The 23,393-nt window shown below is 39.3% G+C and overlaps 1 protein-coding gene across 5 annotated transcripts in view; it reads left to right on the top strand.

The window, feature by feature from the left end:
* The window catches only part of LOC122562580 (sodium- and chloride-dependent GABA transporter 1-like), a 112,117-nt gene that overhangs the window by 56,668 nt on the left and 32,056 nt on the right, over positions 1-23,393 (top strand). The window contains exons 2-3 of one of the 5 annotated variants that reach the window (XM_043715540.2): positions 11,866-11,954; positions 17,628-17,831. The exons of 2 other annotated variants lie outside the window; for them this stretch is intronic. In XM_043715540.2, the coding sequence (XP_043571475.1) occupies positions 17,804-17,831 (28 nt within the window). In that variant the 5' untranslated portion in view covers positions 11,866-11,954; positions 17,628-17,803. Of the gene's footprint in view, positions 1-11,865; positions 11,955-13,749; positions 17,832-23,393 lie in introns of those variants that run through there. 2 more of the 5 variants (XM_043715542.2, XM_043715541.2) reach the window with 2 other exon arrangements.

The raw sequence follows: 23,393 nt of genomic DNA on the forward strand, positions 1-23,393 counted from the left end.
CAGCATCTGCAGTCCTCATTTTCTCCTATAGGTCATCTTGCCAATTCAAGAGTAATAAAAACACTTTGGTAGCTGCATAGTATTTTCCCCTTATCTTTATAGGTTATTACTGATCTTGAAATGTAGCATTTCACGCCCAGCGCACCTTGAGTTCTATTGTTGCATTTCTCCCCGCCAATTTCATGGCCATTGTTTACCTGTGGACACAAGATCAAATGTGAATCATAAAATGATAACAGCATAGAATAAGGCCATTCAGCCCACCTGTGCTGTCTTTACAAAATCTATGCACTCCCATATCTTCACAGCCCTACAAAGACTTTTCTTCAGATAATGATCCAATTCTGTTCTGAAAGTCCTCCAGCACCTTTTTTTATGGGCAATGCGGTTTGGATTGTAACCACTCACTGTGGGTGGGAAAGAAAGTTCCCTAATGTTAACTTTTCTTTTGCCATTCACATTAAATCAGCTTCCAAGCCTTGCTTTTTCTTTCTTTACCCATCTATCAATGGAAACCATTACTGTCTATTTAATCTGAGCAGATTTCTCGATTTTGAAAACTTCCATCAAATCTTCTCTGAACTCCTTTTTTTTTCCTCTTTTGAAGACGTCAATTCAAGCATCACTAAATTATCTTCACAATGTAGGTCTCTTAACCATAGAACCACTGTTGTGCATCTAGTCTACACTTTTTTTTTCTCTGTCATGCTCTCTCTCTCTCGCTCGCGCTCTCTCGCACTCTCGCTTTCTCAATGCCTTTTGCATTGCTCCAAAGTGTGGAGCACAGCATTGGAAATACTCACTCCAGTTCAGGCTAATGTTCTATAATTATTTATCAGAATTTCTTTTATTTTGTATTCTGTGCCTCATTTAATGAAGCCCAGAATTCTGTATGCTTTACTAATTACTCTCTCTCAACCTGCACTGCCATTTTCATGATTTCTGAAGGAATTAACCCAAGACCAAATCAGTTGCTACTGTTATTAACTTTTTTTCATGATCACGTAGCCATTCACATACACTCCCAGAGACTGAACACCAAATCCAACAGCCTGTTGCCTTTTAAACTAAATCCAGGAAATGCTGAGAACACCTTTTTTCACTCCGTTTTAGCTTTTGCTGTCATTTTTGACTTTCTCTTTTCCTTATTCCTTTTTCTATCTCAATTGTCCAGTTCACATTTTTATTAGCTGCCAAGATCCTCTTCGTATATTTTCAGTTGTTTTGATCCTGCTGCTACATAGAGGTAATATGTTTCCCATGCTATAGTTCTACCGTGTACCAAACTGACTAAGTTGACTTAGTGTAACCTGTCTGCTCCCTTCACCACCAGCACATCATAATGTCACACATCACTGTGCTTGTTCACTTTCTGTATCTAGTTTTAATTATCTGTAATGTGTGCGCGTACTTTGTCCTGCCTTGCTGCCTAGGTGGAAATAGCCTACCACCTCAACAAGGACTGAAGAGTACTTTGCTCTGAAAAGGCGGCCAGAGTACAATCGAGCAGAATCACACTGAGCACACACCCCAGGGCTTTGTGCTCAGTCCACTGTTGTTCACCGTGCTGACACACAACTGTGCAGCGATGCACTGGTCGGATCACATCAAGTTTGCTGATGATATGACTGGTGCTTATGAGACTCACTACAATGATGAGTCAGCCTCCAGAAAGGAGGTGCAGCGGCTAATGTAGTCAAGATGAAAGAGATAGTTGTTGATTTCAGGAGGGCATGGAGCGACCATTCTCCGTTGGACTTCGGCTCCCCCATGGAGATTGTGAAGAGCACCAAATTTCTTGGCGTACACCTGGTGTAGAACCTCCCCTGGCTGAGGAAAGCACCCCCCCCCCCCCCCCCCCCCCCCCCCAACACACACACACACACACATATATATATATTTGACAGAGGATTCATTGAGAGTACCCTGAGCTGTTGCATCACTGCCTAGTTCAGGAATTGCACCATCTTGGATCACAAGACCTTACAACGGATAGTGAGGATGGTTGAGAGGATCATGGGGTCTCTCTTCTCTCCATTACAGATAATTTACACCACATGCTGCATCTGAAGGGCTAAGAGCATTGTAGAAGACCCCACACACTCCTTACTCAAACTCTTCTCCTTCCTGCCATCTGGCAGAACATACCGGAGTATTCGGTCACTCACGGCCAGACTGTGCAACAGTTTCTTCGCCAAAGCCATCAGGCTCCTTAACACAGTATGATCAGACTCTTTCCCATCTGAAATTTTGCACGACTTTGAATTGCTGTTAGAACAATGTCTATTATGTATCTTCCTTCTATTACATCACTTCCATTCTGCAACTTGCATGTTTTGCACTTCTTATGCACTTTGTGCTGTGTTCAGTTGTGTACTTTGTGCGGTCCATGTAGTACTCTCTATCCTGGAGGAACGCTGTCTCTTTTTACTGTATCAGTTGTATATGGTAGAAATAACAAAAAGCTACTCTATCAATTATTGCATTAAGTTTTCCAGTGGAGTTAAGTTATTCCAATCCCTTTTTTCTTTGATTGTATTTTAACTATCGTGGATGAATAAAATGTGTTTTGCTTTCAATCTGGTAGTTTGATGATGGTGTTTGAGATGCTGTTCCCAATCTGGACTGACAGAGGTGTCCTAGTCAAGAAGTCCAGGATCCAGTTACAAAGGGAGATATTTAGGCTCGGCAAACTCTGCTTTCCAATCAAGTCTGAGGAACAATAGTGTTAAATGCAGAACTGAAGTCTATGAACTGTAATCTGATGTAGGTGTCCTTCTTGTTCAGGTAAGTGAGGGCCAGATGGAGGGTGGTAGAAATTGCATCAACTGTTGAGCGATTGGATCGATACATGAACTGCAGGGTGTCCAGTGAGGGGGCAGCAGGGTCTTAGTATGCCTAATCATGAGCCTCTGAAGCACATCATGCTGGGTGTAAGTGCAATGGCGTGGTAGTTGTTGAGACAGGATGCTGAAGACCTCTTTGGCACGGGGACAACAGTAGCAGCCTTGAAGCATGTTGGGACTATGGCGTATCTTGGACATGTTGAAGATGTCTGTGAGAACATCTGCCAGTACATCAGAGCATCCTCTCAGCACTCTGCCAGGGATGTTATCTGGTCCAGCAGCCTTTCGTGGGTTGAATCTACAATGTTTTTCCTCGCGTCAACCATGGTAAGACACAGTATCCAGTCATGGGAGGGTGGGAGGGAGGAGGATGGTGGTGGTCTTCCTCGCTGCAATGTCATTTCGTGCCTCAAACCATGCATAGATTTGTTCAACTCATCTGGGAAGGAGGTATCACCAGCATAAGCAGGCGATGCTGTTCTGTGGTTGGTGATGGCCTCTATGCCCTTTCACATGCTCCGCATATCGCCGCTGTCTTGAAAGTGGCTGTGTATTCTGTGTGTATGCGCACTTTGATGGCCTGGGTCAGGTTAACCCTTGCTGTTGTTAGGGCCATCTTGTCATCCGCTCTGAAGGCAGAATCATGGGTCCTCAGCAGTGCACGCACCTTTTGTGGTCATCCACAGCATCTGGCTGGGTCTTGGACACAGTGATGTCTTCAATATGCTTATTAATGTAGCAAATCACCGACACCATGTACTCCTCTAAGTTGGTGGAATCACCATCGGTTGCTGCCTCCCTAAACATGCGCCAGTCAGTGCGCTCAAAATAGTCCTAAAGAACAGAAATGGCGCCTACTGGCCAGGTTTTCACCTGCTTCAGAACCAGTTTGACATGTCTGACAAGTGGTCTGTATTCTGGGATTAGCATAACGGATGTGATCTGAGGAGCTGAGGTGGGGCTGGGACTCTGCCCCACCTCAGTTTTCCTCATTCCTGAAGAAGGGCTTATGCCCGAAACGTCGATTCTCCTGTTCCTTGGATGCTGCCTGACCTGCTGCGCTTTTCCAGCAACACATTTTCAGCTGGGACTCTGCCCTGTATGCATTGGGATGTTTGTGTAAACCAGCTCCAGCATGTTCTCCCCTTTCGTTGCAGAGTCCACATGCTGATGGAATTTAGGGAGCACAGTCTTGAGATTTGCATGGTTGAATTCTCCAGCAACAATAAACAGAGTAACTATCACCAATTAACTGTTGCAATTTAGCAACATCCCGTAAACACACTCCTTAGGAAAAAGGCAAATTAAGAAAACCGATTGTCTTACATGCAGTTCCCCAATCCAGGAGGAAAGAACATCAAGAAACAAATCAGAGAAAACTCCAGCTTTCAGTTGTAGCAAAGAGAGAGATGATCTTTTTCACAACCCCAGCAACTTCTGCTGAAAGCTGAACTAATCATCCTGTTCTGTGGGAGTTTGACCACAGCCCTTCAGACTGCTTCTATTGTTCCAACATTTTAAAAAAAAACAATCCCCCAAGACCTCAAGTGGTTCTGTTCTGCTCGATACCTCTGCCTTTAAAATCTCTCCAAAAAAAACTAGGACAAAGTAACCTCTTAAAGTCACAGCAGTTATCCATGCCCTTTGTAACATTTTGTTTTTTGACAATGGAATGAGGTGCAGATTAGAGTGGTGCTGGAAAAGCACAGCAGGTCAGGCAGCAGCCAAGGAGCAGGAAAATCGACATTTCGGGCAAAAGCCCTTCTTCAGGCATTCCTGATGAAGGGCCTTTGCCCGAAATGTAGATTTTCGTGCTCCTTGGAGGCTGCCCGACCTGCTATGCTTTTCCAGCACCACTCTAATCTTGACTCTAATCTCCAGCATCTGCAGTCCTCAATTCTGCCTAATGGAATAAGGTGCTTTTAAGTCGTATTCAGTGTATTATGGACCAGGCCAGATTCCCTCAATATTTGAAGAAGGTAACCTGGATCCTAACTTTATCTTATTTTAAAGGTAGATGTGAAGAGCTATATTCCAGATGTGATGTGACTGGTCAAACTACTCGACATTAAGCAAAACACAATTTATTTAAACTGACTCTATGACTTCAGTTAAAATACAAACAAATGGAAAAAGAAATTTAGAATAACTTGACTATTGAAAAACTTAACTTAACCAAATAATAGTTATAATACTAATTAGCTGTTCCAATATAGTAACGTCTCATAAACACACCCCTTAGCAAAAAGGTAAATTCAGACAGATTCTTGCATGCAGTTCTCTAGTAGCCAGTTTGGCACCTCTGCCTTTATAACCTCTCTTCAAAAAAAAACCACAAGACAAAATAACCTTTTTAAAAGTGACAGTATCATCACAAGTCCCATGGTTTGAATGAATAACATTTATTGTATTGAATTATTGATTTGAGCTTTCCAATGAGCCTGCATCTCCATTCAAGGGAGAAGTAGAGAGAATTTGCAGGGCAGGTCATGCCCAAAAACCTTGTGTTCTTCTTAACTCTGAAATAAGCCAAAACACTTGGAAGATTTTATGGAACCCGGACACATTTTTGAATGTGGTTGAGATTTATTTCAATGTTGAAAGTCATAGATCCAGCAGACACAAAAATACAGGACTATACTTAATGTATTTCTTTCGAACAAAAATAAATCAGTAGGCCTCGCTGCTTGTTTGAGAGTACTACAGCATCTGTCACTGATTCTCTTAATTTTATAAAGACACAGTTGCTAACTACAGTGGCCACAATCAGGGAAACCACCTGAACTGCAAACATATTTTCTTTGTTTTTGTCAAAGCTTGGAAATAGTTGATCATAATTATCTGGTTTCACTGGTAAATTTAAGAAGTGGTTTGGAGGCGAGATCATTACTGTTTAATTTTAATGTAAAAGCTGACAATTATGCTGATGTAATTAAACTTTTAGACTTTTTAAATCACTTCTATTTTGAGTCTCCCATGACAATAGAATGCTGAAATGTCCTCTTAATTTTAACAAATTTTAAGGCAGCAACTATGTCACATACTTGGCTTTGGCCACCTAGTTCCTTAAGTAATGGCTGGATATTGTAGGTGAGGTTGTTCATGAAGGAATGCTCCTCTTAAAGACATTTTCTGTAGCAAAATGAATTATTGCCTGTTCATAAACCACTTGAGAAAAAGCAATTTGAGATTCCTAAGTTCATTTCAAGCTATTTCCAGCCTTGATGTTAGTATATTTAGTTAAAACTCTGGTGACCAATGATGGATCAGATGTGCAGTCATGGATATTTCTGCTTTCCTGAATATGGAGCTGCAGTCATGAATAATCATCATCTTTTCAATTAAGCTGTAAAGTACAGATTTTTAGTTTTTAAAGTAAACATGCCTGTTCCTACTGTGAAAAACTTTCACTTGTGACAACTTTATATTAAATGTTAAGTAAATAATGTAATAACATGTTTAGAGAAAATAGTTTAGGGGTTACATTCCCCAGAGGTTTTTTTTAGCAATCTGGTTGATTCGCTCTGAAGAAAACAAAAAGGCCCTTTGTATACTTTTTGAAGTTTAAATTGATAATAACTTTTGGTCAGCTATTATACTATTTTATATTTTCATCAAAGATTTTTATATGCATATGACCAGAATGCTAAAGATAGCACTCCAGGAATTTCAGCCCCTTGAGCTGCTTTTGAATTGAACATTCTTCCTTGTTAAAAGATAGTTGAGATTAATGATGGTTCACTTTTGTGATTAAGCATGACTGAACTGGAAAAAAATTTAAAACTTTTTTTTTGTTGTTGTCAGTTTAGTCTTATTTGGAGAGTTTGCCTGTAAAATGTTGGTTACTTTTTAATGAGTATGTCAGTGACTGAACTCCCACCATTCAAAACAAAACACGCCAGATCTGATCAATGGCATGGCTTGCAGTTGAGATCCAATGACTTCCATTGCTTGGGTGTTCTCCATTAAAAGATTACAATAAATTCTTTCCATCTCTGCAGTACACACTATCTTTGTATGTCAACATCTTAATTTCAGCTGTCAATTGTTTTTGAACTTCCTTCATGGTATCTAACAGAGGCATGTCCTACTGAAGTAATTCAATATCTTGTCCTTTATCAAATTCTTAATATTGTCTTCCATTGCGCTCCACTTCCCAAGACCATGAGGTGGACTCTCAGTTGTATTTAAAGATATGCTCAACCTGTGCTGTAAGTATCAGTGCATATTACAAGCAGGTGATGGCTAATGCTATCAGTTCATGCTGTCTGTAATTTTTGTGCTGGTGTTTTACTATAGTGTGGTGAAACTGTTCCATGTGATAAATTTTAATGTAATAAGAACCCTTTGTGATGACCTTAATGCAATGGTAGTGTGATAGCAAATCTGGACTGTGCTGAATAATGCTTGGTTCTGAAAGTTTTGTAGTGTGACCTAACCATTCTTAGATTAGAAGTCAGAGAGCTAGTTTAATGGTAACCATATTCTGTGCCCAATTGCTGCTCTTCTTACTGTTTTGATTACAGTTACGGTTCACAAATTCTAAACCAATAAAAGAATTTGGCCTTCTTCGTTGTGGGGAAGCAGTTAAGATACTATTATAGTTCTTTTTCACCAGGGATGCTACAATGGTATTGGGAAGAAATGTTTGGAAATAAAGCCCAATTCATTACTAACTGCAAGTATTATCTTTAGCATTTTTCTATTGTATGGGTCCCAGTGTCACAAGTGTGGCACAGTAATTTGTGCTGTTAGAATACACATATACTGTTACCAAGGAGGACTGACACTTCTGTCAAGTTATGTCCCCTCCTTGCTTATGAAAACATGTGTAGGGAAATTGGCCTTTGTTTCTGGCTCCAAAATTTTAAAATTGAGTTAACTAGCAGCTTTGCAGTGATTGTTTCTAGCTAAACAGCAGCAGAGATGGTATGATGGTGAAATGGCACCAAATATTCCTTCAATAATTATTCATTGGAAATGGAAAGATGCTAGGTGCTAAATTTCAAATACAAGTTGCATTAGGTGGAGGTAGTCAATAAAATGAATTTGGACCTGGAAAAAAGGACGATGTTCACTAGCATGTGTGGACTCCCCTTATGCAGATCATTGCTCATTGAGCTGAGATACTCAGCATCAATTGTCATTGGAAAGGGGCTAATTCATAATTTAGTTCCCCTCACATTTAGCCATACAATCTCACACCTTTGCCAGACCGATCAAAAAGCAAATGCTGGACAACTGGCAGGTATTATAATGATATGACTCCAGTAACATCTTATGACTGTGTACTAGGGATTCAGTGTTATCATTATACCAATGGGATCATAATACACTACATCAGTTTTTATTGAACATCATTTGCACATTAAATTTTTGATGTGGGCTTGGATGTTTTAGTGGAATAAGCATGTTGTGCAATAAATTTTAAAAATATTTCATGTTATTTCTCTTTAGTCTGAGCAATGCTTGTTGAGTTTGTTGTCAGATTGTCTGTCAACCTAGTGACTATCCTTCAAAAATAATTTAATTGGGGCACTTTAAAACATTCAGAGGTTGGGGAAAAGTAGTAAACTCAGATTATTAAAAACATTTTCCAGATCCAAGAAAAAAAATTCCACTGCTGGAAAAGGACAGCAAGGTGGCAATTCAGATCTCATTCCATGTTCTATATCCATCTCCTGCACATTTCCTTGATGGTGCTCTCATCTTTCTCATCCCCTTTCTGTGGAAACAAAAACATTTAAAAAAAAAAGCAGGCGTAGGCCATTTGGTCCCTCGAGTCTGCACCACCACTCATTATCATGGGTGATCATCCAACTCAATAGCTTGTTCCTGCTGTTGTCCCATATCTTTTGATCACTTTGGTCCCAAATGCTACATCCAGTGCCTTCAAATTGTACAACGTTTTGGCCTTGACTGTTTTCTGTAGTAGTCTAGATTAGAGTGGTGCTAGAAAAGTACAACAGGTCAGGCAGCATCCGAGGAGCAGGAAAATTGACATTCCGGGCAAAAAAGTTTCATCAGGAAACGTTGATTTACCCGAAACATCGGTTTTCCTGCTTCTCGGATTCTGCCTGACCTGCTGTGCTTTACCAGCACCACTCCAATATAGACTTTGATTTCCAGCATCTGCAGTCCTCACTTTTGCCTGTTTTCTGTGGTAGCCAATTTCACAGGTTCGCCACTTTATGGATGAAGAAAGATTTCTCCTCATCTCATTCTCTACTTGATCCTATGGAACCGCTGCCCATTGCCATCTTATCTGCTGCATGCTCACTCTTCTCTCTTGGATGGCAAAATTTTATCCATGAATATGATTTCAGAAACCTTAGAATAATTGGCTTTCCATCCCCATGATGTGCTTCACAATAATTCAAATAGGATTAGTTAGATTGGCACTCTGACACTGATTTGTATTAGTAACTGAGGCCATCAGGATGGCACAACAATAGCTTTAATGTTCAAACAGCTACTGTTCATTCTTTCAGAATCTTCAAATAATTTAGACAATCTAAACAATTCAACGTTAAATGTTCCCTAGATAGTATTCTGTAATGTGACTGGTTTTGAGTGTTCAGGAGGTCTATTAAAAACTCAAAGTTGCACACCTTTCCATATATTCATGCTTCAACTGTAATGCATAAAGAACTGATGAATACATGGCTCTGTTTACAATGTCTTAGACTCTTTGATAAGCCTGCTGATAGACTGACTGATTAGCATAAACTGCAGATGGTATTTCCTGTTTAGATTAGATTAGATTCCCTACAGTGTGGAAACAGGCCCTTCGGCCCAACAAATCCACACCGACTCTTTGAAGAGTAACCCACCCAGTGCATTCCCCTACACCTAACACTATGGACAATTTAGCATGCCCAATTCACCTAATCTGTACATCTTTGGACTGTGGGAGGAAACCGGAGCACCCGGAGGAAACACATGTAGACACTGGGAGAATGTGCAAACTCCACACAGACAGTTGCCCGAGGCGGGAATTGAACCCGGGTCCCTGGTGCTGTGAGGCAGCAGTGCTAACCACTGAGCCACCGTACCGCCGTGTTCATTGGAAAAATGATAATGGTAGGTTCCCTAAATTTGACAGTAAAAGCTTGCTTTATATTTGACTGGATTATGGATTAATTTATCTGATATCCATGGTCTGTGGAGGGATCCTGGAACATTGAAGCATAATATCTTCATTACATTTATAATCACTGAAATACCATTCCAGTCCTTGAAGATTTGAGTGGTGCTGGAAAAGCACAGCAGGTCAGGCAGCATCCGAGAAGCAGGAACATCAACGTTTTGGGTAAACCTTTTTACCCAGTCCTTGAAGATGTCAAGTTGTAGTGAATTGTGCGCACTTCTAAGAGCCTGCATCAAAACTCAAATTGTGTAGAAAAGGTGGGTAAAATGGGTAAGGGATTCCATTTAAACAGAACATTGGATATTGAAAAATGTGCACCTAATGACCTGAGACCTTTTTGTGCTTTTGTTTTATTTCTTTTGTGAAATTGTATGATTAAAAGAGTACAATGTAAAAGGATTCCACCCATCCAGTTCGGATGGCAACTTGTACTGCAAACTGTCAATTATCCCTGGGTGTCTTCCTGCCCTACTGTATCTCTTCTGTTTAGATTCCAGTAGGGTACTTTTGTCACTGCCTTGATCCCACTGGCACCATTTATATGTTGAGGAAATTGCCCAGGGCATCAGGATATAAAATGAAAATCTGGACTGTTTCAGTTAAACTATAGTGTTACCCTATCCTTTCTGCTTCTTGGATATATTGCAAAATAAGTGGCCTTTTAAAAAATTTCTCTGCTCTACCAGTGAGCTGTGGACCAGTGGAACCTGTTCTTTTATATAAAAGGAATGAATCCTTATTCCCTTGAGTTATGATGAGACTTAATAATCATTTGTCGCGTGTAACACTTGGTAAATCTGGGTGAAACGTACTACCAAAAATAACATGATAAGTAAGGAAGAATTTGGATCTATAGGGCATTGTTTATAACCTCTGAATATTCCACTGAAGTATATTTGAATTGTAGTCACTGGTTCAATGTTGGAAACTCAACAATCAATTTGCACAAACCAAAATAACAAGATCATGTCCATATATTAATTTAGCTATTCTGATGGATATAGATTGACTGGACTGATGATTGGAGTAAATCCAGGAGAGCAGATGGAGGACAAATCATCGGGACATTTTTGTTTTTTCAATGTTCCACACTACCTCTGTGCTGCATTAAAGTATAGGTCAAGATGTTGTTCAATGGTCACTGGAATAAGACTTGATGCACAAACTTCAAACTCTGAGGAAAAGTATGATTTGTAGGTGGTAGAATAGGATTTCACTCTGTAGTACTTAGAGTTGACTAAATTCATCATTATTACTTTCATTTATAAAACTGGAATGTGTCCTAGTCAAACAAAAAGAACTAGATGTGGTATTAAAAGCTTAATCTTAAACCCATCTCATTTTGATAGACACAATGAACAGCAACAGCACAGTACAGATCTGTTCCTGAACTGAACTTTACAACAAAGCTCTCCTACTATATCAGGAGTAGCACTGATAAAATGATACCCAAATCTTTGAATGTGAGCTCAGAATCTAAGTCCATTGTTTTCTATCATTTTGTAACTTTTGCCTTTTTTATATATATAAATATATATATAAAAAGATATATTATATATATTTGTTCTCTTCTCTCCCCCCCCCCCCCCCCCCCTCCCACCCCCATAGATTTAACATCTGGATTGTCATGAAATTGAGGAAATGCATTGGGCTTTGTTTATCTAGGGCAAAAATGTGGTTCAGGCCTAAACTGATGGAAATCCTGCCGTTGTTCTGTGTTGACTTATTTTTGCTAATATGTACCAGCTGCATGTCATATGACCTGGTCTTCAGTCACTGGCAGAAACTATCATTTTTACCTTATTTTAATTTTCTTAAGGGGTTTGCTGCTTTATTTTTCCAATTCTAACCTGAAGACTTTCTCCTCAGTTTGTTTTTTTGAGACAGAGATAGTCTACCCGATCAAATCTGTTAATCGCGTGATCATTCCCGTCTGTGCTTCTTGAAGAGAGAGACAGGTAGTGAATCCACATATTCTTTTCACAAAATCTCGACTCATGCTGTTGTCGCATTTCCCATGATCGTCTTGACTCCTGCATGAGACACTTTTGGTAAACAAGCAGAATTTAGTGAATTTGTCCCAGATTATTTGGGCTCAGCAAACCTAGCAACATTAAGTTGGAAAAGACACTGGCATCACAAATAAGCATCCAAATGCTCTTTAGACTGCAATTTTTAAGATTTAAATTCTGCTCCTAGAGTTATTGGTAGCTCTAATCTGCATTAGATAACTGCTTGCTGCAATTTTCAATAAGATGTAACCACTGCCTTTCTTTCTTCAGTTCTAGGAGCTTCAATCCCTGTTGTCTGTCATGCACATTGAGACTTCTCTATAAAATGCAATTTACTTTGCAATTACCTGTCTTTCTTTGACTGAGAAGTACCTGCATCGATGTGGCTTTAAGCCTTCTATTTTCTTCGAACTCAAAACAATACAGCAGTATGAGTGCAATCAGTCCAAAATGTAAAGGAGGTGATGGTGTGGTGGCAATATCATAGTACAAAAGAAATAGGAGGCAAAAACTGGACTAGGAACAGACCCAGCTACTGTTCTGGGGGATCTAGGTTTGAATCCGACCACAGCAAATTGTGAAATCTGAATTAATTGAAAGAGTTGAAAGTTTAAGCAGGAAACCTTTGTTCTTTCAGAAAAGAAAGTGCTGTCCTTACCTGAACCATGCTGAAAATGTGTTGCTGGAACAGCGCAGCAGGTCAGGCAGCATCCAGGGAACAGGAGAATCGACGTTTCGGGCATAAGCCATTCCTGAAGAAGGGCTTATGCCCGAAACGTCGATTCTCCTGTTCCCTGGATGCTGCCTGACCTGCTGCACTGTTCCAGCAACACATTTTCAGCTCTGATCTCCAGCATCTGCAGACCTCACTTTCTCCTTACCTGAACCATGACCAATATGATTAACTTGTAACTGCCTTCAAAGTTTCAGTAATAAAACTGTATGGAGCACCCACCATTGACTATGTGTTGGGCCATTACTTAACTGGTCATGGTCATGGTATTATACTTTATGTATGAAGTCCCAGACAACACTCTCTCACTTCCCTGGTTTTCTCTGCGCACCAAAAGCAGAGGTGATGGCATACGGACAGGAGGGAGTTACACTCTGATTCCTCAACATTGACTGTGGACCCTGTGAAGTCTCATTTTATCAGGTCAAACTTGGGAAAAGAAATCTCCTCCAGATTACCATGTCTCCTGCCCCTTCAGTTGATGAGTGAATTGAACATCACTTGGAAGAAGCACAAAGGGTACCAAGGGTACAGAATATATTCTGGGTGGGGGACTTCAATGTCCATCACCAAGGGTTTTTAGCAGCACCATTAATGACTGAGCCAGTCAAGTCCTAAAGACCATAGCTGCTAGACTGGTGAGGGAACCAACAAATGGGGAAAAACGTACTTTATCTCATCCTTACCAATCTGCCGACCACAGGTCCATCTTTTCATGTCAGTAGCAGTAAGACTTGACCACTGCACAATCCTTAAGGAGATGAAGTCCCATCTTCACACTGAGAATACTCTCTATCATGTCATGTTGCACTATCACAGTGTTAAATGGGATAGATTTAAATAAATCTAGCAATTCTCATGACTCTGGATTAGTGGTGCTGGAAGAGCACTGCAGTTCAGGCAGCATCCAAGGAGCTTCGAAATCGACGTTTCGGGCAAAAGCCCTTCATCAGGAATAATGAAGGGCTTTTGCCCGAAACGTCGATTTCGAAACTCCTTGGATGCTGCCTGAACAGCTGTGCTCTTCCAGCACCACTAATCCAGAATCTGGTTTCCAGCATCTGTAGTCATTGTTTTTACCTCGTTAATTCTCATGACTGTTAGTTCTTGCTTAAAAGTAAGTGCAAGTTGCAGCTTGAATATGCTGTCACTTCCAAGAGATTTTTTTTGGCTCTTTTAGGAAGCGTTTTTATTATTCATAAGTCTTTGCTATTTAATTAATTTACTGTCATCAGTGGAGTTGTTAATGTTCTTAAGCAGCACTGGCAAAGGAAGAAGCTACTAAGTAATACTCAATCTAGATTCCATCAGAGTCAAGATTAGAGTAGTGCTGGAGAAGCACAGCAGGTCAGGCAACATCTGAGGAGTAGGAAAATCAGTGTTTCAGGCAAAAGCCCTTCATCAGGGCCACTCAGATCTAAACCTCATCACAGCTTTGATACAAAAATGAATGAAAGAGGTGAATTCTGGAGGTGAGTTGAGAGTGAGTTTGCTCACTCTGGATATCACTGCAGGAGCTCTTGTGTGTAGTTTTGAGCCCAACCATCTTCAGCTGCTTCATAAATGACTTCTCTCCTTCATAAGGTAAGTAGTGAGTTTTGTGCATTAATGATTGAACAATGTATAGCACTATTCACAATTCCTCAGACATTGAAGTAGTCCGCGTCCATAAAAATGAAATTGTGGCTGGGTCAGTTTGTAAAGTTAGTCGGTTTTTCACCTCTGGATTTGGAAGCGTAACTTTGAGAATATTGCAAAATTTAGGCATGGAAGCAATATAATATTGAAGCTTTGTTGCATTGCTAAATGATGCTGCTTTTTGATTGGGATGTTTAAGATTCACTCTACCTGTTGAAATGACTTAAACCGATAAGATGGTAGGATCTGTGTTTTGGAGTGTTGAGATCTAATCAGAAAAAAACAAGCATTTCTGTTTGTCTATTCTAAGCATAGACATGGGAGGATTATTTGAAAAAGCAATATCCTATAGCCAAGAGAGATGTGGTTTAAACAGTTCAAACAGTTATCCTGTTGATGAACCTTCCATAATTTGCAAAACTTCATAGAAAATTTTTGAGATAATACAGGAAGGATATTATTAAATTGGAGAGGATGTTATCAGGAATGGAGGGTTTGAGCTATAAGGAGAGGGTGAATAAGCTGGGACTTCTGTCACTGGAGGGTGAGGTTGAGGGTGACCTTTATTGTGGTTTATAAAATCATGGGGGGACATAGATAAAGTGAATAGTGCAGCTCTTTTCCCTAGGGTGAGGGAATTCAAAACTAGAGGGCGTAATTTTAAGGTGATAAAAGAAAGATTTAAAAGGGGCAACCTTTTCACACAAAGGATGGTTTATATAGAATGAATTGCCAGAAGAAGTGGTAGGTGCAGGTACAGTTACAATATTTAAAAAATACTTGGAGAAGTTCATGAATAGGAAAGGTTTAGAGGGATTTGGGCCGAACACAAGCAAGTGGGACTAAAGTATTTTGGGAAACTTGGTTGGCATGGACAAATTTGAACGGAAGAGCATGGAAACAGATTCAATAACTCTACAACTATGAGTCTGACTATAATTTCCCATCTCTCTGCTTCTAAATAATGCCTTTTCTTATTATGCACCAACAGAATGTGAACATGGCTGCCTGATCAGCATTTTATTGCCCATCTCTAGTTGCCCGTGAGAAGAAAGTGGTGTGCTTTCTTGAACCACTGCAGTCCACATGCTGTAGGTTGTCCCACAATGTCCTTCAGGAGGTAATTCCTGGATTTTCACCCAGCAACATTGAAGGAATGGCGATATATTTCCAAGTCAGGGTGATGAGCGTCTTAGAGTGGCAGTTGTAGTTGTTGGTGTTCCCATGTATCTGCTGCCCTTTTCCTTCAAGATGGAAGTCGGCATGGGTTTTGAAGATGCTGTCTGGGAACCTTTGGTGAATTTCTACAGAGTATCTTGGAGATAGTACACTGAGCATTGCTGGTGGAGGGAGTGGATGCTTGTGGATTTAGCACCAATCGAGTGGGCTGCTTTGTCCTGGATGGTGTTAAGCTTCTTGTGGTATTGGAGCTCCACCCTCCAGGCAAATGGAGAATTCCATCAAATCCTGATTTGTGCCTTGTAGATGGTGAGGAATCACTTGGTGAGTTACTTACCACAGTATTCCTAACCTAGGCTCTGACTTGTACTTGTAGCCACTGTTTATTTGACAAATCCGGTTGAGTTTCTGGTCAATGGTAACCCCATGATGTTGGGGATTCAGTGATGGGAACACTGTGGTCATTGCCCGCCATTTGTATGGCGTATATGTTATTTGGCACTTGTCAGCTCAAGTCTGGATATTATCCAGATCTCGCTGCATTTGAACATGGACTACTACAGTATCTGATGAGGCTCAAACGGTACTGAACATCAGCAAACATCCTAACTTCTGATCTTGGCTTCTGAGCTCACACTGCTCAATTTTTCTTTTTCTTTTGTAAACACTATTTTCTTCTTCTTCAGAAATGGTATCATGTTTGTTCTTGAGGTCTTTAATTTTCTTTACATGATTAACATTGGTCTTGACTTAGATCTGTGCCACTCTTTCTTAAACAGGGATTAATTTCTCACAGCATTCATGCATCAATTAGACCTACCATGTCAGACTTCAAACTGAACATCAAAATCCCTAATTGTTTAAGCAGAATTAGCCAGTTTAATAGAGCTGTGTGTATTTTATAACTTGTAATTCTAGTTTTACTTTTGGTATGTTCTTATTACTGAAGTTTTCAAAAGGTTAATGACTGACTGACTAGGCTGAAGGTTTATGTCCAATGCCTTTTTATTGATCCTCCCACATAGTAAGCATCAATTACATTGTTGTGGGTATGGCATCACTTGTGCACCAGACTGGGTCAGACTGAATTTTTTCTTTCCTTAAAGGGCATTAATAAACCAGACAGTTTTTAATATGATGGTTTCACAAATTATCTAAATGTTATCTTGATTATTGAGATTATTTCTTAGTTGAATTAAGTTCCACTAAGGGAGGATTTGAACCCATGTCCCCAGAACATTAGGCTGGGCTTCTGGAGTGTTAGGATTAGAGTGGTGCTGGAAAGGCACAGCAGGTCAGGCAGCATCCAAGGAGCAGGAAAATCGATGTTTCGGGCAAACGCAGAGTGTTAGCCCAGTGGCATTACCACTACATTATCATCTCCCTGTATGATTCAAACACGTGACATAATTGTGATGATGATGCAGCACTGAGTTGGATCTTATCCAAATATGTAAGATTTATTGGAACAATGATTCAGACAAATATTGTTATGATACTGATGAATTCAGTTTGATTGCTGTCAAGGACGGAAACTGGATGCTTTGTGATTTTTTTTTTGGGAATAGTAAAGAATGGATGCAGAGTCTGATTTTAAAAACCAAGTACACTTGTAATGGGAAGTTTGGTTATGTAATATGAATCTAGGGATTTATCCATTTTTGAGTTGAATCTCTTACAGAATTATGGGACTTAAATAAGATTTTATGTCCAAGAGTGTACTGTTGGTCTGTATTTAAATATATCGAACCCCGTAGAGGCCTATACTCTGTACAGCAGTGCATCCCTTTATTTTAAATGAAAATTCATTTCTTATGAAATCTGCAAGCAGAGATGTGTTTAGTGATTGAATGATGTCTGGAATCATCAAGTTACTTTTGATGATTTCTTTGGTGGTGGTCTGAATTTGAGCATGTGCTCTCACTTGTTGGTTTTACTGTTTAGAGTTTCTTCAGTCTCTTAAATATTTGAAATGTATCTTCCTTTTTGAATTTGCTGAATTTTGTGACTTACATTACAGTTTGATGATATTTTTTCTTTTTTTTCTCCTTTTAATGCCACCATTACAGCTGCCACATTTTATCAGGGCGGGCTCGCAACACAATGTAGGAAGGAAAGTGGCTACAAGATTCATCTGGACATGGATTATAACATCGTCGGTTAACGGCACTCTTACTGAAAAATGCTTCATTTTACAATTACTGAATTATAACATTGTTGTGTATCTGTAATAATTACCTCTGCAATGATTTGCTGCATATATCACATTCAGGGTAGGCTATTTTACATCTGTCTCTTATAACCAATTCTACATTACAGTGTGTTGTCTCTGGATGCGGATAGATGACACTGATGCAAAATCTTGATTTTTTTTTCCTTTAGTAAAAGTATGTTTGAGTTAACAATTGTAATAAGTCCATCCCCTGATGCTGACAATTAACAGTGCTTTTGTATACAATACAAGGTCTTTGCCAACCCTCAGGGTTGGGTTCTCGTTAAGTTGTTTATTGCAAAATATTTCTGCTTCTCACTAAGAATTTATTTAGGGCTTTAAAAATGTCAATGCAAACCTATGCTATCGTTTGGGAATTTGGAAAGGTGAATATTTAATTATGTTATACCTGCATAAAGCAACACACTGGTAATTGCTCTGTGTCTTGTTCATATCTATCTTGATTGGAAAGATGAAGTTGCAAATACTTACTCAGTTTGTTATTTTGAGAGAGGCAGGAACTTTTTTTTTTCCCCCTAAGTTTTGTTCTATCTGATGCTTGACCCTTTGAGTTCTCAGTGGCTGTTTGATTTTCAAAATGTGCAGTTCTGTCTAGTTTGGCACATGAAGAAAAATTTAAATTTGTAGGATTCCCCACTTCAAATGACCAATACGAGATGGAGTAAACAATGGGCAGAATCGAACAGTACATCTATGCTATCAATGTTCACAAATAGTTAATTGTTTTTCTGGGTTAAAGCCTGTATACACAAATGGATTGTGCAAACTTCAGCTCAATTGCAGCTCCAGAATGAAAGGGAGAGGGGTGAATATAAATAATAAGGTTTTGATAGTTTTAGTCAATGTTTAAATCAATTGATTAAAAGTCATCAGGAGCAAGAAAGAAGATGCTGATAAATTTTGGTTCTGAAATTGATTGAAACAGAATAGGAGGATAGTCTGAAATCTGAAGTGAAAACAAGAGGTGTTAGAATTGCAGTCTATGGGTGGGTATGAATTGTACTTGAAATGAAAGAGAGAAATTGATCATCCAAACTACTATATTGAGAAGACCACACATTCTGTACTAAATCTAGCATATTGGTAAGGAACAGGTGCAAACAAGTCCTTATATGGAACGTGCTTTTGGTGACTGGGGAAGAAACAAATCCACATGTGTTGATTCAACAGTTACAGGGAAAAGAACTTCAGAAAATGCAGCTACTAAATAGAAGTGTCGAATGAAGAATGGTGTTGTAGAAAACTGCAGTCACTTAGCAAAGTAAGGAGAGGAAATATTCAACTTGCTGTGGGAAGTAACATTGGAATTTGTGGAAATGACATGAAGCAGATGAAAAAGGCCACTGGGGTGGAATTTTGTGACCAGAAACTCTGATACAGAAAGAGTGAAGGTGGAAATGCTGATGAGATGCGATCCTTGATGATAGATGACTGAAACTTAAATAGAGAAAAGGATATGGTGCTTTGTGGTAACAAATAAAAGTATTTTTGAGTTGATAAAACAAAAGAAACAATCCCCATCTCTGAATTTATTTTTTCCCATAAGCAGGACCAATATGCTAGACAAGGCCTCACAGTTGAATAGGAAGAAGTTCCTGGGAGTTGACTCTGGATTCCGTGAAGTTGCATTAAAGTCCAATATGAACAAGGAAACAATCTGTTAACTATCATGTTCCTTCAGCTCTTTCAAGATGGATGATGATGTCAAGTTGTATAATTCTTTTCACCTGAAGCCCAAAACTAAAATTCCAGAAGAACTTGTGTGGGAGCTTTTGGTTACGTATAATTTTCCCCACACAGAAGAGGACTGCTTTGTCACCATTGGTCATTTCCGAAGGATGTGAGAAATTTGGCTGTGTGGTGAGGCAACCAGCTTGAAGAAAATAGTCCTGAAAACCCTGAGTGTCATCCTATATTAGCAGCATGAATTAGCACATATTCCATTAGATAAGTTCATCTTGGAAGTGCCAAATCACATGATGGTCATCTCACCAAGGAGCACTGCAGATTGTTTAAAGCCAGTAAATGCTCTTGGAATGATCTGAGATTATTGAATAAAATAGGCATTAAGTGGGCAACCAAATCCAAGATCTATAATGACATTAATTCTAACATGATTGCATTAGTGCAATAGCTGGACTACTTATACAATTGTTACATGACCAATCATTTCAACCTCGTTTGCCTTAAAGATAGTGAAAATTAGATGATGACACTAGATTCTGGATAGGGAGATATTCAGAAGAACAAATATGTCCACCATAGATTATAAGTCAAAGCTAAGGAGGCTTATCATCCACTGCTCATGATCTGCCATATTGAACTTGAAATGTTAACTCTTTCTGTCTCCACAGATTCTGCCAGACCCGCTAAGTTTCTCCAGCATTTCTGTTTGTTTCAGATTTCCAGCATATGTGGTATTTTACTCTTATTATGCTGACCTACTTTGACTAATACTAGGCTACCCAAAAAGGTAAGCTGAAAATTAGTAAAATGTTAGTTCAGCAGAATACCTGAAGATCAATTCCCAAAATATGTGATTTCTCAAATATACCAGGCGAACACACTGCTTGGGACAGGAAAATGTTGCCAATAGCATTCTCAAAATGCTTAAGCAATTTATATCCAGTCAACCAAAGAAAATAACTTAAAGGAAATCTATGAAATGTTCATACTTTTGTTGAGCGAGCATCTGATACCCTGTGCGAACTTTATAGGCTTGAGAATGTATGTGTATTGAATTGGAGATGAATCACAGACTGCCATTAATAATGATGGTCAAATCATCAATACTGTTCGCTGTTTAACAAAGTGCTGAGGGTAGCAAGGGCACAGAATATAATTTGGGGATGATGGGAGATATGGAGACACAATTCAAAATCCATCACTAAGTGTGACTCAGTGGTATCACCACAAAATGAACCGGTCAAATCTTAAAGGACGTATATTACAAGTAAAATCTTGAAGCTGTTGTGAGAAAATGACCACAAAGGAATAACCTACTTGAAATCTTCCTTACCAGTCTTCTCACAGATGCCTCTGTCCATGATGCTATTGGCAAAGTGATGACCATAAGTCTTCGTGGAGACCAAGTCCTGCTTTTGCAAATTTGATGCCCTTTATTATATTATGTAGCGATATATCTTGCAGAGTAGCATTTAAAAACTAATCAAATATCTTAATATTTGTGCAGAGCAACATAATAGTTTACCACCATAATGTGCGACTTTTTGGCTTAGTACATCTTACAGTATTCCTAAACCATGAAGCCAAGTTCCTCAAAATAAAGTATCAACCTGGTGGAGCTACAATACAGACTATACTTCTGCTAAATAGCAAACATGGCAGAATATAAACTGCAATGAATCGCCTCAACCAACATGTTAAGTCAAAGCTCTGCAATCTTGCCACATTCCATCTGTGAATGGTGAACAATTAAGCAACTGATGGAAGTAGAAGAGGCCATGAATATGTTGTCTTGTTGGCAGAGCCCAATATGCATTATAAAAAAAAATTGTTATCACTTTCAGCCAAAAGGTACACAGTAGGTTGGGCTCCTCCGCCATCTCCTGAGGATTCCATCATCATGGATATCAATTTTCAGTCAGTTTGAGTCACTCAGTGACCCCATCAATCAGCTAAATGTAACAGGCATAACCCTTTGCCCGAGATGATGAAGGCCTTTGCATGTGAGGACTAAAAAGTGCAGGAGAGATAAAAGGAAACTCCCTGTTTCCTTTAATGTTTGTAGTCGTGAATTTTTTTTTGAAAAAAAAGTGTGCCCACCCCCTGTTGTGTGGTCACTTTAAACATACGATGACCACAACAGTACTCCATGTTCAGCTTCTCCAACACCCCTGTGCACTTCTAATAGGATTTTCCCTCTCCAGCCCTCTAGCAATAAAGGCCAATATTACGCTCCCCTTCTTAATTATTTGATGCACCTGCATATACAAAAACACCTATATACCTTTTATTTTGAGTTTCTGTCCATATCAGTTTGACTTATGGTTCTTCCTGCCCACGTGTGTAACCTTGCACATTCCTACGTGAAACTCCATCTTCCAAATATTTGAACACTCACTAAACCTGTCTATCCCCTTGGAAATGTCTTATGTCCTCTCGCATCAGCAAATTTGGATACATTATATTCTGTATCTCTCCTCCAAATAATTTATATAGATAGTAAATTATTGAATACCTAGCACTGATCTTCGTGATATTCCACTAGTTACATTTTTAAAATGGAAAAAGATCCATTCATCCCAGCTCTCTGCCTTCTGTGTGTAAACCAATCTTGATACATTACCTTTAACACTGAGTGCCTTTGTTGTTTAATAACCTTTTGTGATGCTTTATTGATTGCCTTCTGGAAATTTAAATACAATATATGTAACACTTCCCATTTATCAACTCCGCTTATTATTAACCTCAAAGGACTCTAGCAAATCTGTCAAACATGATTTCTCTTTCACCACTTTGGTTCTGTTCAGGCACGCAGATAATTGAGGAAAACTTACATGCAAAGGGATAAACACTTCAAGATGTAAACAAAGAACAGTTCGTAAGTCATTAGCACATTGTAGGAAAACAATCTTTGTGAGTGCAGTGTATGATTTTGTATTCTTAAATTTTGTTTAGGTTAAAGTTCAAATAGTTGGAGTAAGATATCAGGACTCCTGCAGCATTTAGTAAAGTTAGTCACTTGTTTTTTTGACTCCGGTCTAATTCCTTTACAGGTGGACTTGGGATTTAAGAATTATACTTGGAGATTTTACAATTCCCAGTCTCTTAAAAGAGCAGGATGATACACCTTTTTCGGGGGAAAAAAAAGCAACTATTGTAGCGGTGTCTTTTGCTCACTGCTCGAGCATCTTCTGAATCTAAAAAGAAAAGCTGATTCATTAGTGCCTACACCTTCATTATAAGGTTGGAAGTGAGGATGTTTGATTTCACAACACTCCTGTCCATTCACAATTCAACACATAATGGAGCAGCTCATGCAGCAAACCCTGGACAACATACAAGTTTAGGCTAGTAGGCGGCAAATATTATTTTCCCCAAAAGGTGGCAGACAATGCCAATCATCAAGAGAAATTATGCTTTGAGATTCAATGGCATTAACATTGCTAGATATCTAGGCAAAAGTGAGGACTGCAGATGCTGGAAATTAGAGTCAAGGTTAGAATGGTGCTGGAAAATCACAGCAGGTCAGGCAGCATCCAAGGAGCAGGAAAATCGACATTTCGGGCAGGATCTGTTGAAGGGCTCCTGTCTGAAACATCGATTTTCCTGCTCCTTGGATGCTGCCTGACCTGCTCTGCATTTCCAGCACCACTCTAACCGTTGCTAGACATCTCTCCACCAAGATATGGGTATTCCTGTTGACTAGAAACTCAACTGGACCTGCCACACAGATGCTGTGAATACTAGAACAGCTCCGAGTTTGGGTATTTTATACCATGTAATTCATCTCACAACACTAAATGGCCTCTCCATCAGCCAAAGGCACAGATAAAGCATATACTAGAATATAAGCAAAACATTGCAGATGCTGGAAACATGAAATAAAAACAAATGCTGGAGAAACTCAGCAAGTCTG

The sequence above is a fragment of the Chiloscyllium plagiosum genome, unplaced genomic scaffold, assembly GCF_037043375.1.
Source record: "Chiloscyllium plagiosum isolate Xiang-an unplaced genomic scaffold, Cpla_swu_hap1 HiC_scaffold_24, whole genome shotgun sequence".
NCBI lineage: Eukaryota > Metazoa > Chordata > Chondrichthyes > Orectolobiformes > Hemiscylliidae > Chiloscyllium > Chiloscyllium plagiosum.